This window comes from Orycteropus afer, unplaced genomic scaffold, assembly GCF_000298275.1.
Source record: "Orycteropus afer afer isolate SDZICR_OR568_19922 unplaced genomic scaffold, OryAfe1.0 scaffold00008, whole genome shotgun sequence".
NCBI lineage: Eukaryota > Metazoa > Chordata > Mammalia > Tubulidentata > Orycteropodidae > Orycteropus > Orycteropus afer.
Genome location: NW_006921595.1, coordinates 19,117,008 through 19,136,505, shown reverse-complemented (window position 1 = coordinate 19,136,505; position 19,498 = coordinate 19,117,008). Strand labels below are relative to the sequence as shown.

Below are 19,498 nucleotides of genomic sequence, written 5' to 3'. Positions count from 1 at the left end.
TGCCTGGACAATGACTCATATAGTTTTTTAAGTGGAAAAAATTTAAAAACAGAATGTAATGATTTTAAAGAATGTATAATTGACTGGAGAAAGACTCATAATATATTGTTGATTGAACCAACAGGATGCAATCAAATATAATATGATTCTCATTTTCAAATACTTTTACAAACAAAACACAATGAAAACATTTTAGTAGGATGTACCCAGTCACATCCCCCCATTTTTATCTTGAACATGTGTGACTTACATACCCAGAATCAATAAATATTATTAAAAATAAACACTTTACAGAAGACAGCACTACAAATTGAGTAACATGAGTAACATTTACAAATAGGCTTTATGGAAAAGGCTAATTCTTTTAACAGTGGCATGACAGTATATTTTCAATAAGGGAATGGATAGATGTCTGCAGTAGTATTTCTGAATCAAACTAGAAAAGTATTATAATTTCTCAGGAAATTGCCTTTATATATTACCAACTTTAAAATGACTTTAGGAAGTAAAATCCTCAGAAAAATATATTTGTTTAAACTTTTATATATAAATAAAAGCCTGTTGCTGCCAAGTTGATTGTGACTCATAGCACCCCTATGGGGCAGAGTAGAACTGTTTTATAAGCTTTCCAAGGCTGTAAATCTTCATGTAAGCAAACTGCCACATCTTTCTCCCATATAAAAGCTGATAGGTTCAAACCACTAAACTTTTGGGTAGCAGCTGAGCACTTAACCACTGCACCACCAAGCTCTTATATATAAATTACATAACGTTAAATGGGTTTAACTAAAACAGGTACATTAGAAATGTTATTCCTTAATTTTGGAGTGTATAGAATCTGACTTATACCATTATTCATATTATCTAAACCAAAAAAAAAAAACATAGTTTAAGGTTATCTGATTATGATGAATTCTGATTGATAATATATAACTTTTGTCTAATTATGGAACTTTTAATTAAATACTCTGCCTATTGATGAGCTAGATTAGAAAGTTTACTGTATCCTTGAAGTGTGTTTTCATAAATTGTAATGCTTTACTTAAATCAGTTCTTTTTGGCACAGATTTCACATTGTTAGCCTGTGAGAGAAGTGACCAGGGCAGGAACTACTTTAGAAAACCACATCTTCATGATGGGCATTCAGAATAGAGTGAGGGGGAGATGGGATTGTATGTGTTTGGTTTCAGGAACAAACATTAGAGTATGGCAGTGCCTCAGCTGTGGATGGGAGATAGCAGCAGAAAGAAACCCAGGAGAGGGGGAGGCTGGTGGATAAACCAACAGATACCCAGGACAGCTGGGGAAACTAGGACAAGGCCAAAAAAGGAGTCTGAGACTGACAGTAGAAGCCTGATTTTTACCTAAGATTATAGAGCTAAGGCGCATGAATGTTGAATTTTTTCATCTCCTAAATATTCATTAAGATAAACATTATTAATCTAGTACTAACATTCATTGAGGATAAATGAATAATAATATTAGCCATTAATCAATAGGAACATCTTTCTTTTCTCCTTATGTCTATTCCTACTGGGAATGAAGAAAATCTATATACATGGTATTAACATTTTTGCCTAAATAATCAGTGGGAAAATTATTTGTAACCCAGCATTAAAAGTGAACAGGGCAAAGTCCTCACAGTAGATAATTAGTCTTTGTGGCTGGTGATACATCTATGATATAAAACTAAATAAAGTAGAAATTATACACAGGTAAATAAAGAATGAGTAAAATTAATAAAGTCAATTATTGACCAAAAAATATTTAAAATATACTGAGTAATAGAGCAGAAGAGGACCACTGGCATTTCTGCAGTTGTTATTATTGTTGCTGTAGACACACTGTACTAGGAAAAGGAGTAGGCCAGTTGTAACCATCTATCTCTTTACTTGTCTTTTTAATTTCATTTTGTCTTACTTTACTATGAGCATCTTAGTCTTAAACATAGACTGTGAACTACTCATTTATTCAAAATGTATCTGGTGAACAACATTTTGTAACAGCCTGTTAATTGAACTAGGAACTTTATTCCAATCCTTTAATCTTCTATCACAACATGCACTAGGCATTGATAGTGCACTTTTATAGACGATAAAATGGTGTACAGAGGTTAAAAAACTTGCCCAGGGTTATAGTAAGTATGTGAAAGAGTTAGCATTAGAGTCTGGTCTATTTGTCCCAGAGGCTTGTGCCACACGCTTTACAAATCATAGCTTGTGTGTCTGTATCCGTGGGCACTTGTGTAAAATGACACAACCTCATACGCACATATACAAACACCAGTTACCACTAGTGAAATGACAAGCCTGGGTCTTATCAGTTACTTCTTCTTGGAATCCTAATTTTTTTAACCTGTGCTTCTGCTACCTGGCTTTCCTACTTTCTTCCCATTTTGTATTCTCATGAACCTCCAGCCTTCTGATTAGCAGTCAAATGCCTTAGGCACTATGCTACCAGAGCTCCTGGAGATCAGTATATAACTAAAGATTTGAAGTACTTTTAGCTTTGGAGTTATTTTTTTCAAATGTTTTGTGTTTCATTTTTGTGTGTTTTTTTTTTTTTTTTTTAGTAAAAAGAGAGTAAGTTTTTAGGTTTGTCCTCTTCATTTTAATATTGATTGTTTTCATTTATATGATGATCAATTTTTTATGCAAAGTTATCTTCTCAGCAGGCAAATGAATTCAGACTGGCAGACAGACTATAAAAGCTTCCCTTCAGTTTCTTAGATTAATTGAGATGTAGAGAGTGATGGGTGTGGGGTGAAAAATAGAAAGGCAATTAGTGCAACTAAGCATGAAATACATTCAGATACAAGCAGAACTTCTCCCCAGCTAGTGATCTCTTTCTGGGCTCTGAGGATTTGCATCCCATTAGTAAGTCACTGGCATGGAACTCTTTAGCCTTTGGGGAGATGAGCACATTAAAAGTGGAATTAACTCGAACTGCAAACTGAGTCAGCATAATAGGTGATTAATTCTACTGCTTGAGTATATATCATGCTGTGCTTTGTTGTGTGGTCTTCTGAAACGTTAGGAGTGAGTTTATAGAGCTTGGCAAGGACTAAATTATGGCGATCTATCATTACAAATCTCGGCCTCACCACTGAGATACTCCTATTTCTGGTGACTCAAAACCAGTATTGAAATACAGGCAATAGACATGGATTTTTATTTAGAGAAGTTGTCTACTGTATATTTTGTGGAAATAAATGTACATTATATTTTATGGTACATCAGTAATCCTTAGTTCTTAAAAATGCGTGTCCTCAATTAAGGAGCCTAAAGCATTTGACAGGAGCTCTGATAGCGTAGTGCCTAAGGCACTTGACTGCTAATCAGAAGGCTGGCAGTTCAAACCCATCAGCCACTCCTCGGAAGGAAGATGGGGCAATCTACTTCCATAGTGATACTGCCTCGGAAACCCAAGGAGGGGTCGCTATGAGTCGGGTCCGACTTGACGGCACATAACAACAACAACAGCAACAACAAAGCATTTGACTGGTAAGCAGAAGGCTGGCAGTTCAAACCCACCAGCCACTCCTTGGAAGGAAGGTTGGGCAATCTACTTCCATGGAGTTACCATCTTGGAAACCCAAGGTGGGGTCGCTATGAGTCAAATCAAATCGATGACAGTGAGTTTGGTTTTCTTTGGTTTAATGGCTCTCTAAGGAGCTCTGGTGGTGCGGTACCTATGGAATTTGGCTGCTAACCAGAAAGCCGGTGGTTCAAGCCTACCAGCCACTCTGCTGAAGGAAGATGGGCAATCTACTTCCATAAAGATTTACCAGCTCGGAAACCCAATGGAGGTCACTATAAGTCAGAATCGACTAGATGGCAGAGGGTTTGGTGTGGTTTGGTTTGGTTGGTAGCACTGTGCTTAAGGCATTGTGCTGCTGCTAACCAAAAGGTAGAGTAGGTGGTTATAACTCACGAGCCAAACCCAGGGAGGAGGATGAGGCAATCTACTCCACTAAAGATTTACAGCCTTGGCAATCCAATAGGAGTCATTATGAGTCAGAATCACTTGATCGCAATGAGTTTGGATGGCACAGTGGTTAAAGGCATGTACTGAAAGGACACATCAGCAGCTCCTTCGGAGAAAAGATCTCATGATCTACTACCATAAAGATTTTAGCCTGGAAAACCCTATCAGGCTGTTTTACTCTGCCATATAGAGTCTCTATGAGTCATAACTGACTGGGAAACCCACAACGATGACAGCATCCTCAAATGATAAAAATACCCTACAGCCTCAAATATTATCCTTCTCAATATTAAAATTTATGACTTTCTGCATATCTCCACCAACCAATAGAAACTGTCTACCTTTACTTTCTTTGGAAATATTAATGCTATTAAACACATTTTAAAATTAATTTCCAAATATAAGATTTATTTAAATTTTTATTTTATTATTTTTTTAAGAGTTTGTTTTACATTCAATGTTATGTGTACATTTAGTTTCACCCCCCAACCCTGACCCAGTTTCCTCTCCTCCCTATCCAGTAACCCTCCCCCTGTGCCCCTCATAGTTAGGCACTCCTGTTTGTCCTGCATTTCCTCCATGTGGATGTTGCCCCTCTGGTGCCCCGTGGTCTATTGTTCCAAGGGATGTATTTCCATAGAGTATGTGGGTGCATCACTCTGGGTTAGTGGTCTGCATGTACATCTTGTTAACTGTTGGGCTGAGAGCCAGCCCCTGGGAGTGAGTTTTATTCCCAGCCCAGAATGTATCCCAGGGCCATAGTATTGGGGGTCTCACCAGACTCCATCCAACCAGTAATCCTGGTAAATACTGAGTTTTTGGATTTTGTTCCACATGTTTCCTCCCACTCTACACAGGATCTCTAGATCTGATCCTCTCCTGAGTGCTTGTCATTGGTAGCTGGGCACTGTCTGGTTCTTCTGGTCTCAAGGGCTGTTGTGTCATAGGGCTGATTGCTTCTAAATGCCCTTGTTTGTTTGTTTGTTTGTTTTTCCACTCTTCTTCACTTCCGATGCTAGGAGACCATTAGGTGCATCTTAGATGGCTGCTTGAAAGCGTTTAAGACCCCACTTGCTACTCACCAATGTAGGATGAGGAGCAAGGCTTTTATGTATTTTGTTATGCCATTTGAGTCTGGTGTCCCCCAATACTATGGTCCTGAGATGATAGATCCGTTGGATCTCTTTCCCACATTGTCTGGGTGTCTGTGAGGGATTACTCTGTCTGTCTTCTATTGTTTCTGTACAGATTGCAGGTATTTTGTATTACTGGTATCTGTGCAAGATTAGCCTGTGCTAAATCTATCCTTGGTCTAGAGCATACTCTTGCTCACTGACCCTGCTCTGATCCTCTCAGGTGTTTATGTACATATCTGTTGTCTGGTGTTTGGTGTTAATGGTAATGCAGTATTGTGGGCATACTTGTTGGTATTAGCATCTGTCGTGTATCTCCTATGTGCACGATTCAGTGTCCTCCTTTTTGCTAATGTTATCATGGTGGTCTCAGACTCTTTCAATATATCCCTCCCTTTACCCACGTCAGCGTGTGGGCCCCAACTAGCCTGAAATTAATCCCTTCCCTTCCCTCCCCACCCCAGTAACCTACAACGTGAGTCCCCTTTCTCAAGCAAACCCTTTGTCTTTTTACAGTAATGGGCTCAAATAGTACTTGTCCTTCTGCGATTGACTTATTTCACTCAGCATAATGTCCTCCAGGCTCATCCATGTTGTGAGATGATTCATGTGTCTCTCATTTTTCTTTAATGTAGCATAGTATTCCATTGTGTACATGTACATAATTTGATTATCCACTCATCCATTGATGGGCATTTAGGTTGTTTCCATCTCTTTGCTATAGTGAATTGTGCTGCAGTGAACATAGGTGTACATATGTCTGTTCGTGTGCTGCCTCTCACCTCTTTAGGATATATTCCCAGTAATGGAATTGATGGGTCAAATGGTATTTATGTTTTCAGTATTTTAAGGAAACACCATACTGTATGCCACAATGGTTGTACCATTTTACAATCCTACCAGCAGTGTACAAGAATTCCAATCTCTCCACAACCTCACCAGCATTTGTTATTTTCTGTCCTGTTGAACTTTGCTATTATTGCTGGGGTGAGATGATATCTCATTGTTGTTTTGATTTTCATCTCTCTAATGACTAATGATTGTGAACAATTTCTCATGTGTTTGTTGGCTGCCTGTATATCATCTTTGGTGAAGTGTCTGTTCAAGTCTTTTGCTCATTTGTGAATTGGGTTATTTGTCTTTTTGGTGTTGAGGTGTTGAGATTCTCTATAGATTTTGGAGATAGGACCTTTATCAGATATGTCATAGGCAAATATTTTCTCCCAATCTTTAGGTTCTTTTTTTACCCTTTTGATGAAGTTTTTCGATGCGCACAAGAATTTAATTTTTAAAAGGTCTCAGTCATGTAGCTTCTCTTCTACCTCCTGTGCATTCTGGGTTATGCTTGATAGTCTATTTATGCCATAAATTAGGGGCCCCAGATTTGCTCTTATTTTATCTTTGATGAATTTTATAGTTTGGGGTTTTACATTAAGTCTTTGATCTAGCTTGAATTTGTTTTTGTGTATGGGGTGAGATATGGGTCTTGTTTCATTTTTCTGCAAGTGGATATCCAGTTTTGCCAGCACCATTTGTTGAAGAGGCTGTCTCTTTCCCATTTAATGGGTTTTGGATCTTTGTCAAAGATTGGTTGTCCATAGATGGATGGGTCTATATCTGGACTTTCAATTCTGTTCTGTTGGTCTAGCTGTCTATCATTGTACCAATTCCATGATGTTTTGACTACTGTGACTGTATAATAGTTCCTGAGATCTAAGAGTGTGAGACCTCCCACTTTGTTCTTCAGAAGTGCTCTGCTTCTCCGAGGTCTCTTTCTTTTCCATATGAAGCTAGTAATTGGTTTTTCCATGACCTTAAAGAATTTTGTTGTTATCTGATTAGGATTGCGTTAAATGTGTAGATTGCTTTAGGTAGTATTGACATTTTCACAATATTCAGTCTACCTATCCATGAACAAGGTAGGTTCTTCCATTTATGTAGTGCCCTTGTTTTCTCTTGTAGTAGTGTTTTATAGTTTTCTTTATATAGGTCTTTTGTGTCTCTGGTGAGGTTTATTCCTAGATATTTTATCTTTTTAGTAGCTATTGTAAGTGGTATTGTTTCCTTTATTTCTTTATCACAGGACTCTTTTTTGGTGTAGAGGAATCCAACTGATTTTTGTATGTTGACCTTGTATCCTGCCACTTGGCTAAACCTATGAGTTCCAGTAGTTGTTTTATTGAGCCCCTTGGGTTTTCTATGTACAGGATCATATTGTCTGCAAATAGAGATAGTTTTACTCCTCTTTGCCAATTTGTATGCCTTTTATTTCTGCTTCTTGCCTTATTGTCCTGACCAGGACTTCCAATACAGTGTTAAATAGAAGTGATGATAGAGGGCATCCCTGTCTGGTTCCCATTCATAAGGGGACTGCCTTGAGTCTTTCTCCATTAAAAATGATGTTGGCCTTTGGCTTTTCATATACACCTTTTATTATGTTGAGGAATTTCCCTTCTATCCCTATTTTGCTGAGAGTTCTGAAGAGGAACAGGGGTGTTGGATTTTATCAAATACCTTTTCTGCATCAATTAATATAATCATATGGTTATTTTCTTTTGTTTTGTTTATGTGGTGGATTACATTGATTGTTTTTCTGATTTTGACCACCCTTGCAAACCTGGTATGAATCCCACTTGGTCAGGATGTATTATTTTTTTATGTTGTTGGATTCTGTTGGCTAGGGTTTTGTTAAAGATTTTTGCATGTATGTTCATGAGAGAAATTGGTCTGTAGTTTTCCTTTTTGTGGTGTCTTTCCCTGGTTTTGGTATTAGTATTATGCTTGCTTCATAAAATGAGAGTTTGGGAGTATTCTATCTTGTTCTATGTTCTGGAATAGCTTGAGTAGTATAGGTGTCAACTCTTCTCTGAATATTTGGTAAAATTTTCCAGTGAAGCCATCAGGGCCAGGACTTTTCTTTGTGTGAAGTTTTTTTATGACCTGCTCAATTTCTTCTTTTGTTATAGGTCTGTTCAAGTATTCTTTCTTTGAGTGAGATAGTTTAGGCAGGTCTTGTGATTCTAGAAACTTGTCTATCTCTTCTAAGTTCTCAAATCTGTGGGAGTACAGTTTTTCATAATATTCTGTCAGTATCTTTTTATTTCATTTGGTTCTGTTGTGATGACACCCTTTTCATTTACTATTCTTGTAATTTGCATATTCTCTTTCTTTTCTTTTGTTAGATTTGCCAATGATTTATCAATTTTGTTAATCTTTTCAAAGAACCAGCTTTTTGTTTTGTTGATTTACTGGTTTTTTTTTTTTTTGTTTTGTTTTCTGTTTCATTTATTTCTGCTCTGATCTTTATTATTTCCTTACTTCTAAATACTGTAGGATTCTTTTGCTGTTGTATTTCTAGTTGTTGGAATTGATGAGCTAGAGTATTGATTTTGTTTCTTTCCTCTTTTTGATGTATGCATTTATTGTGATAAACTATCCTCAGAGTACTACTTATGCTGTGTCCCATAGGTTTTGGTATGATGTATCTTCATTCTCGTTTGTTTCTAGCAATTTTTTTATTTCAGTTTTTATTTGTTCTATTACCTAGTAGTTTTTGAGCAGTCAATCGCTCAGCTTCCACGTTTGATGTTTTTTCCTTGATCTTCCTATTATTAATTTCTAATTTTATAGCATTGTGGTCCAAGAAGATGCTTTGTAGTATTTCAGTGCTTTTGAATTTATTGAGGCTTGTTTTATATCTTAACGTAGGATCTATTCAGGAGAAGGATCTATGTGCACTGGAGAAGAATGTGAATTGTGCTTTTCTTGGGTAAAATGCTCTGTATTTTTCGATGAGGTTGAGTTGGTTGATTGTACTGTTGTGTTCTTCTGTATTTTTGTTGAGTTTTTTTCTAGTTGACATGTCCTTCTTTGAAAGTGGTGTGTTAAAGTCTCCTACTACTATTGTAGAGTTGTCTATTGTCCCTTTTAATTCAATTAATATTTTCTTCACATATTTTGGAGCCCTTTCACTGGGTGCATAAATATTTATCAGCGTAATGTCTTCTTTGTCAGTTGACCCTTTCAGCATCATATAATGTCCTTCTTTGTCTCTTATGATGTTTTTCACCTAAATGTATATTTTATCAGAAATTAATATTGCCACTCCTGCTCTTTTTTGATTACCGTTGGCTCGGTATATTATTTTCCAACCCTTAACTCTTAATTTGTTTTTATCTTTGTGTCTAAGGTGGGTCTCTTGTAGGCAGCATATCTATGTTTTTTTTTTTTCTTATCCAGACTGCCACTTTATTTCTCTTGATTGGTGCATGTAGTCCATTCACATTGAGTGTAATTAGTGATAGATATGAAATGATTGCTGTTATTCTATTGTGGTTTTTTTGTCATGTTGTTGGTGTTTCCTTGGTCCATATACTTTTTTGTGCTGAGTTCTATTTGTTGCCAAATGCTTCCTCCCTTTTCTTCTTTATTGCTGGTTTTGTGCTTATTAAACCCATATGTTTTCCTTCCTTCTGGATTTGCTTAGGGGGCTTGTTAATTTTCTCTGTGTTTACCTTGGAGTCTCTACATTTTTAGAACAGTGTGTTCTATGAGGACATTGCCCTGTTTTCCTGTCCATTTGTACCTAGAAGTTTTATTCCCTCTAATAGCTTAGTTGCTGTTGTCATGTGCAGAATGGCTTCCTTGATTTTTAGTGTACAGTGTTTTATGGTCTTATTTTGAGTTTCTATTCTGATTTGATTTTAGTGTTGATGCCTCATATCCTGATTTTGTTGATCTCTGTTGTGGGTTCTCTATTGGAAGGACTTCCTTAAGCATTTCTTGTAGGCTTGGTCTGGTTTTCACAAAATCCCTTAATTTCTGTTTGCCTGAGAATGCCTTGATTTTCACCTTCATATTTGATGCATAATTTGGTTGGATATAGGATTCTTGGTTGGAAGTTCTTTTCCTTCAGTGTTTTATATATGCCTTCCCATTGCCTTCTTGCCTGCATGGTTTCTGCTGAGTAATTGGAGCTCAGCCTAACTGTTTGATTATTATAAGTAATATTTCTTTTGTCCCGGGCAGCTTTCAAAATTTTTTCTTTGTCTTTGGTTTTGGAGAGTTTGATTATAATATGCCTCAGTATTTTTCTCTTGGGATCTATCCTGTATGGGGTTCTATGAGCTTCTTGAACAAATATCTTTTCTTCCTTCATGATATGGGAGAGGTTTTCTGTTAGTAGGTCTTCCACAATTTTCTCAGGTTTTTTTTTTTTTTTTTTGCCTCCTCTTCTAGAATTCCAATGAAACACATGTTGTTTCTTTACATGTCATCCCATGTAACTCTTAGGTTCTCTTCATTTCTCTTAAATCTTTGCTCTGATTTTTCTGCATACAGGCTGGTGTCCAGGGATTTGTCTTCTAGTTGGGATATGCATTCTTCATCCAGTTCTGTCCTACCCTTTTGTGCTTCTGCTGAATTGTGTAATTCTGTAATTTTAGTATTCATCTTCTGGATTTCTAACTGCTGTTTTTGTGTGTGTTCTGATTGTGCATTAATCTTGTTATTTTGTTCTTGAATGATTTTCCTGAGTTCTTACAGGGAACTGTTGGTGTTCTCCTTGCTTTTGTTTGGGGTTTCCTTAGGCTCTTGTAAAGCTCTATGAACATATCTTCTAAACGCCTTCTCAGATAATTTTAATGCTTCTCCTTTCTCCATGTTTGATGAGATCCTTGTTTGGGGTTTTGTTTCTAATACCTTGTCCTGTTTTTTTGTTTTATTTGAGGTTTCCTGTTGTTTCCTAGACATTTTGAGATTGTCTTTAAATGCTGGTTATGTATTGATTTGTTTTGTCTTGGATTTATGATTTAATATTTTGAAAAGGTGGAGCTGGTGATTTTAATTTTTTTTGGCTATTAATTCAGGTGTACTGGGTTGCTCTGCACTTTTCTTTGTGATGGTGGAATTACTGTGTGGAATGTGCATATAGATAGGTCTCTGTTTTATGTAATGAAGGTTTAGGATTCAAGCCAGCAGGTATTATGGTGGCTGAATGTGATTTTTCTTTTGGATGAGTAAGGATAAAGGTGGAGAAGGTGGGAGGAGAAGAGAGAAGGAACAAAAGCTCCAAGTTGCTAGGAGCAGTTCCTAGGGCTTTGAGCAGGCTACTAGTGATGGCGTTGTACTCTGCAGCTCAAGTTCAGCAAAGACTCCAGTTGTTAGGGGGTCACCACTTTCCACCAGGTTCAGACACATGCAGAAACCCTGCTCTTGGGGCCACTCCGTACCAAAAAGCTGATCTAAGATAACCGCTCCATTCTGTGATCTGCTGCGAGAATTCCTCCCACGGCCTGCCCACTTGCGGTGTCAGTGATCTCTCTCTGGTTGGGTTTCAGTGGTGCTGGACCCAGACAAATGCCTGCTTGCACCCAGCAGACCCAAGTTTACCAATAAAATCAGGTGCCGGCCCCTCTGTACCAAAAGCTGACCCAAGATAGCTGCCTGTTTCCGTGATCTGCTGCAGGAGTTCCTCCTAGGGCTCACCCACATGTGGCATTAAAGATCTCTCTGCTCGGGTTTCATCGGTGCTGGAACCAGAGAAGTGCCTGCTTACACCCAGCAGACCCAAGTTTACCGATAAAACCTGGTGCTGAAGGTGGATCCATGGGGTGACCGCTGGTACACTGGTGTAGTGTGGCTTCTCCCCTAACCCATAGAGGTCTCTGATGGCCCTTCTCACCTGCCAGTCAGCACTCCCCCAGGGAGGTCTCTGATGGCCCTTCTCACCTGCTGGTCAGTTGGTGCCATGCAGGGCAGATTCCCCTGTTTTTGTTATTCTTCCCCTGCCCCTTTCTCCTTTCTAATCCTACTCCCCTGAGTTTGGTGCAGTCTGACTCAGTAGGCTGTTCAAAGCATCAGAATCCCTATTTCAAACTGCTGCACCTAGTTTTTCAGGCACTAAGATGCTATAGGGAATTAGTGTGGGGACTACTGATGAGACGCCATTTTGAATCTAAATATTTATTTTTGAAACTACGTAGAGTACTTCCTGATTTCCAGTAATCTTTCCTTTCTTCCCATCCCCTCTACATTCTCTTTGAGGATCTCTGAAACGTATTATAATCTCCTTTGAATACCTTCAATCTAATAGTTATTAACAACTGCCCTTTACTGATCGCTTATCCTAGTGATTCTCACCCTTGGCATTATTGACAGTTTTGGCCAGATAATTCTTCATTGCCAGGAGCAGTCCTATACATTGTGGGATGTTTAGCACCATCCTTGACCTCTTCTGATGAGATATCACTTGCATCCCCCCTAATGACAAGCAAAAATCTCCAGACATTGCCAGATATCTCCTGAGGGGAAATCTTCCCATTGATAATCATTGGCTTTCCTTAACTAGGTATTATTTCATTTGATTCTACAATAGCCTTGCAAGATATGTAAAACCATTTGTCAAGTGACCTTATTTGTGTCAGAGTAGAACCTGCTCCATAGGGTTTTCGGTGGCTGATTTTTCAGAATTATATGGCCAGGACTTTCTTCCAAGGCACCTCTGGGTAGACTACAGTTAGCAGTCTTACTAGTTAACTCTTTGTACCACCCATAGACTCCGCAAGATATGTAGGACTATAGTAATCAAGATTCTCACAGGAAATAGAATCCATACCCTATGAGTCATAGATTTTTATGAAAGGATGATTGACAAAGAAGTGAGTAGGGCTAAACAACTGCTTAGGGATGTTAAAACATCCAGAAAAGAGCAACAGCAGGAAGCCATTCCCACCACTAGTGCTAAAGGAGTAATTGAAACCGAACTGACTGTCGTTGAGTTGATTTTGACCCATAGTGACCCCCTCCTTGGGTTTCCAAAGTGATATCTCTACAGAAGTAGATCACCGTGTCTTCCTTCCAAAGAGTGGCTGGTGGGTTTGAACCAGCAGCCTTCTGGTTAGCAGTCAAATGCCTTAGGCACTGCGCCACCAGAGGAAATAGTGTTTCTGGAGCTTTGAAAATGTTGGAGCCATAGGTCAGAGGTGTCCAGAAGGAGCAGAATTCAGGAAGAGACAAGGCTATTGACTGGGAAGCAGCCGGGTAGCAGGGAAAACATGAGCTACCCTGATCCCTCTGTCCTGATGATTCTTCATCACCAGCTGGTATTGCCAGTAGGTTGACCCCAACTAACATCCAGCCAGCAAAGCCTGAGAAGGATGTAGTCCTGATGAGTCAGCCCCTATGGGCTCAGAGAAGGAAGGAAAATTAATCTGTTGTGGCAAATAGACAAAAGCTAGTAAAAACATCCTCATTTTAGAATAAGAAACTGAAGATCTAGAGATATAAAGTAACTCATCTAAAGCTGAACAGCTAATGCATAAAACAGGCATTTGAACCCACATCTGTTTGACTTCATGCACTACAAAAATACCATCATGACTGATTTGCATGAATGAACTGTTGTTCAATGAGACTATGAATTATTCAAGGTTATTGATCTTAGTAGCTAGACTGCAGACCAGAACCCAGTTCTCATTGCTATTCTGGTGTTCACACTTTTTTGTGTTGATCATTAACATAAACTTAAGAACTGTATATCCAGCCTATTCTCAGATAACAAACATTTAGTCTTTTTTTTTTTTTTTTAAAGAAAAGCTTGTGGAATTCTAGGTTTCAGGTAGAATGTTTAAATGACATTAAACAGTTTCTTTTCCAAGCCATCGGCATATCTTTGTCTTGAATGCAGGAATTCAGCTCCAGCTTGTGAGATGTGTTAGGAGAGGGAGGAGGATGGGGTTCAGGAGATTTAGGGTCCAGTCCCAGTTCTGCCATCACTCTCTTTATAACCTTTAGCAGTAGTATCAATCATTTATGTTCCATTAGCACTTTTTCCCTTGCACATTTGCCCAGATCTTTAGAGTTAGGCTCAGGTATCTAATGTGGTGGCCATAGCTTTGTGAAGTAAATGAAGATATTAGACTTCATGTTTCACAAATGAAGAATCAGGCTCAGAAAGAACTAGTCACTGAGTGTTCCTTAGCTTGAAAGTGGTTCAGAAGGGACCTGACTCAACATCTTCTTACTGAAAATGCAGTGCCTTTTCTACTTGACTCACTGCCTTTAGAAGTGGTTGATCAATTGATATACTCCTCTGGAAAACCAATCTGTAGTGTTCATTCTGCTAGGTTTCATCATAAAGTCATGTCTAAATCTGAGTCTGAGATTCTTTGATATTTGTCCCAGGGTTATAAGCAAGACTGCAACTGCTACCAACATACTTAGCAGTTAGGGATTCATGGCTCCTCATTTTCACTTTCTAAGAAGTAGGTGAAGATATTTTTTACCTGATGGCACAGTGCTTAAAGTGCTTGGCTGCCAACCTAAAGGCAGCACTTCAAACCTATCAGCTGCTCTGCCGAAGAAGGATTTGACAGCATGCTTCTGTAAAGATTTATAGCTTTAGAAACCCTATGGGGGCAGTTCTGCTCTATGAGTTCTCTTTCTCACTATGAGTTGGAATCAACTCAACGATGGATTTTTTTTTTCCCCCCTTAAGAAACAAGCTTAGTATTTCCGGAGGAATTTCAGTACATACTTAAACAGGAAATCCAGTTTAAGTAAATTACTTCAGCCCCATTTTATCACTTTAGTTCTGTCTGAATTGGATGCTAATAATTGAGACTTGGACTTCTTTCCTCAGTTAAACTGGAAGGTTTAGCGAAAACTTTAATCCTTCCCCAAAACTGTTTCCTTACTGTGGTGGTTAAGTTTGTGTGTCAACTTGGCTGGACCTGGCTGGTTGGCTGGGCAGCTGGTGGTAATATTCCCCATGATGAGACTGGTAATCAACACCACGGTGGAATCTACTGTGAGCAGCTGAGTAGCTGCCTTAGGGATGTGGTCTGCTTCCTGTATACAAGGAGAAGCCTTGGGGGAATGGTCTCTAGCTTATGGCATGCTTAGACCTTGCATGTAGCCGTGTTGTTGTTCAGTAGCCTGCCATGCTCTGCTGACCTTGGGACTTTCAATGGACTTGAATTAATAGCCTGCCATGTGGTTTAGTAACATTGGGACTGTGCCTTTTTACTTGTCAACCTTGGGTTTGTCAGTCTCAGCAGCCAGCAACTGTTTGAGTGAAGAAAAGCTTCTAGCTCCAATGGGCTGGGAGCAGGAGGCAAAGCTGAACCCCAAGGTTGAGGGGCTTTCACCCAGTCCCTAGAGCCTGGCACTTTGAAGTTGGAGTTAAAGCCTCCAAATTGTAAGAATAAACTCCTGTTTGTTAAGGCCATCCCATTTGTGGTATATATTCTTGTCAGAGCGGCACTAGGTAACCGAAACACCCACTTTGCCTCCAGGTAAGGGGCCTAGGAACTGTTACATTTCAGCTCTATAGTTCTCTGAGCTTCTCACTCTCTATTATCATCTCTGAATTGTCTTATTTTCACAATATATTTGGATATGAAATTAGGTGTACAGCATAAAAAAAGTAGCTTGCTTTATTATTTGTAGCATAACTTAATCTATCTGTCAAGTTCCTATTTCACTTAATGTAGAAAATGTAACCAGTATAGGAAAATCCATAGTGCAAATCTTCTCAGTCCAAGTTTATGGGGTGAAAAGAAAAGAACTGAAGGGAAAACAAAAGTGCAGATATTTGAAGTCTGAAAGGAAAACAGCAGGAAGGTAGACAAGAAAGAAAAATCATTTGTAAATTCTACATTTGATAACTGTAGTCAAGCAAAGATAGGAACTTTCTCTAAAGACAATAGTTTTTCTAATTAAAAACAAGCTACATTGTAACATTGTTTCTGATGCAGACAATTAGTGACATTTTCAAAAATCTATTTTGTGATTTTTATGGTGTTTCTACATAGAGAACAATGAAGTCATATTTTCAGTGTTTATAAGAATAGACAGGAGCCTGACTACAGGTTAAGATCTTGGCTTCACCCTTTTACCTATGTGACGTTGGGCAAGTTACTTCTCTCTGTGTTTTGTTTTCTTCCTTGATATAATTAAGGTACAAATGCTATCTCATAGGGATGTTTAGGGTCAAACAAGTTAATAATATAAGTAAAGCTTTTAGAACAGTACTGGAACATAGAAGACATTCTATAATTTTATGCTATCATCATAAGTATCCTGTTCATAATGATCATTATTGTCATTAATATTGTCATCAATACTACCACCACCACCACCATCATATTTGTAGTATACAAAGATCCAATCTAGTGTTTCCATTTTTTCAAATGTATTATTCCTTTAAAAAGCTAATAAATAATTACAAATGATACAACCAAAGAAATAGAAATGCAATATGTCTTTTAAATATGTGTATAAATGAAGTATATTCTCTTCAAATGCTTACTAATTTAAAAAATGTTTTTCACCTGCAAAACAAACAAAAGAAAATAATGTGTATTTGTATTTTGGAACATGTAACCTAAATCAGGACCTTTGATTTAAGAGTTGGCCACTTTTACTTCCAATTGATTATATGCTGGATGTATGGACAGGTTTATCCAACAATGATTCTACTGGTTTTGTGTTCTTTTACTGAGTATGCTTTCCCAAGGTTTCAGGTTAGAAATTGCTGACAAAGAAGTATTCCTGAAGTCAGAATAGGACATAAATTATATGCTAGAGACAATCAAAAGCTGCCACAGAGGTGTCTTCTTATTACCAGAAGTCAGGCCAGAGTCTCCCAAATCATATTAAGTACTGTTTTTGTGGCTATTGAGTTTCACCCTCTAGAGAATTAAGAGGGCCGACAATGAAGTGTAATAAATCTTACTGTGACCCAAACATAATTAGTGACTCAACTTCCCATTAACAAGACCGATTCTGTTAGGTAAAATAGGTAGAAAACCTATATATTTGCTCTCTTTTCATTTTAAATAGAAAAGCATGTCACACGTTTCATAAAAATAATTACTATATTTTTCTGCTGAATTAATTTGGAGCCAACGCCTTTTATATGCTTGGAGTTTTAATTCTAGGATGAGAAGGGACCGAGAAAACGGTGAGCCTCTTTTATACACAGGAGCAACCGGCTCTCTGTTTTTTAATTTTTATCTATTCTCTTTGTCTCAATCCCCAGCCTCTGAGCCCAACTTGAAGGTGCGGTCCAGGTTAAAACAGAAAGTGGCAGAGAGGAGAAGCAGCCCCTTACTCAGGCGGAAGGATGGAAATGTTGTCACTTCATTCAAGAAGCGAATGTTTGAGGTGACAGGTAATTGAGGACTGGATAGACTTGCACTAACAAATGCTGGTAGTAGGAATGGAAAAAAAAAAAAAGAAAAAAGAGTTTAGAATAAATATGCCTGCTGCATATTAAAAGTTATTTTGAGGAGAAATATTTTTGAAAGGGAATTATATTGAAAACTCACAAGTAGTTCAGTGAACCTTGCTATATATTCAGCAACTGTGTTAAACAGGAAATGAATGGAAAACAGAGCTATGTGTCAATCAAGGTGTAACAGGGGAATGCCAAAACTCACCTTAATCTCTTTCAGAAACAGGCGGTCCATTTTGGGACTGCCAACCAGGAGAATATAACTTTTAATGAAATTTGATCAGAAATGAACAGAGGGAGGTCCAAGAAGAACACTTCCCCCATACTCAGACATGAATGTACAAAATACATCTGGGAAAATTAAACTATGTGGAACAGCAAAACTTTGACTTTTCAACAAATTTACAGAACTCATAAATGACTTTATGTGTTTACTGGTGTATTGGGACTTAATGGCAGGAGGGGGATATATCGCCTTTTATGAAGGGAAAGAAACTGTCATTTTCACTAGTCTCAAATGGGAGAGTTCTTATTTTTTTAGCTGCCTGGTTAGTAGTGGGGTGAACAGGTTAGGAAATTCAACCTGATGTCTTACAAGCCCCCCTAGTTTCAGGTGTACCTGATATGAAACTAAAGAAGACCTAAGGATACAAAAACCACAAAGGCTAGCCAAAATATTAATCCTGACTACTGTTTATTGAGTACCTGTTTAGAGCCAGGCACTGTACCTGATCATTTCCTTTGGTTGCATCAATTAAAAAAAAAAAAAAAAAAGATAACCTGTAACTATTTTTCTCCATTTTTAAGGAAGCTGTGCTTGTACTGAGGTACTGTATGGATATTACTTCTCCAAGATCATATCTTATCCTTAACAGATTTTTAAAAAGTCATTTTTTATATATGCTTTAGCCATGACAGTGTCTAGTTTAGGAGGCAATATGAGAAGGGTTGTGGGGCAGAGGTGGATAAAGTATATTTACTTATAGAACACTAATGTGACTTAAAAGTTTGACAGGTTATTTAGAAAAAAAAAAAAAATTTAGTCTGCACTTCAAACCTCACAGATGAATATGTTCATCTGAAGGAAAATATTTATTTTAATAGGATAATTTTTTACTTGAGGGATAAAAATGTTAAGTGAACAGTGAATAAAATTATTGTATTGCATTTATATTTTTTCCTATTATTAAATATAATCACTAATCTAGATGAATTAGTCAAATTTTTACAGCACAAATGCTTTTTCTTTTTGTTTTAATTGTAGCTTGGGTGAAAGTTTATAGAGCAAATTAGTGTTCCACTCAACAATTCATACACATTTTGTTTTGTGACATTAGCTGCAATCCCCCAGGGTAACGGCACTCTTTCCATTTCCTCCTTGCGGTCCCCTTTCCATTCATCCTTTTTCCTGCTTGTTCCTGTCTTCTGAGCTTTGGTTTTTGGGAAATGCTGCCCTTTTGGTCTTGTGTGGTTGACTGTTCTGAAGAGTACATCCCTTTTGGTGTAACTGTTCACTGTCTGTTATTTGGCTAAAAGGTGGTCCCTGGCGATGGGTTTAGTTACAGATTGAAGGATATCTAAGGGCCGTCTTCTCAGTGGTTGCTCCAGTCTCTATCAGACCAGTTACTCTGGTCTTTTTCCTGATTTTGAATTTTGTTCTACATTTTTTCCCCAGTCTCTCCAGGATCTTCTATTGTGATTCCCATCAGAGCAGTTAGTAGTAGTAGCCTGACACCATCTGGTTCTTCTGGTCTCAGGCTAGTGGAGGCTGTTTTTCTCATGGTCTATTAGTCCTTTGGACTGTTACTTGAGGCTTTGATTTTCTTCACTCTTCTTTGCTCTGGATGAGGAGAGACCAATAGTAGCATCTTAGATGGCCACTTGCAAGCTTTTAATACCCTAATCAGTACTCACCAAAGTAGGATGTAGAACATTGTCTTTGTGGACTATGTTACGCAAATTGACCGAGATGTCCCCTGAGACTATGGTCCTAAGCCCCCAAGCCCACTGACTCATTCCCTCAAGGTATTTGGTTATGGTTAAAATGTTTTCATAACTTTACCCTTAGTGTGCTCTACAATATACGTGGATGTATTTACAGCACATGCAAATACATATGTAAAAATATCCTTTGCCAAAC

At 38.0% G+C, this 19,498-nt stretch overlaps 1 protein-coding gene across 1 annotated transcript in view; it reads left to right on the top strand.

The window, feature by feature from the left end:
• Window positions 1-19,498, top strand: part of HDAC9 (histone deacetylase 9) — a 582,041-nt gene that overhangs the window by 63,464 nt on the left and 499,079 nt on the right. The window contains exon 7 of the mRNA XM_007946059.2: window positions 17,164-17,295. Coding sequence (XP_007944250.2) covers window positions 17,164-17,295 — 132 coding nt within the window. The remainder of the gene's footprint in view (window positions 1-17,163; window positions 17,296-19,498) is intronic.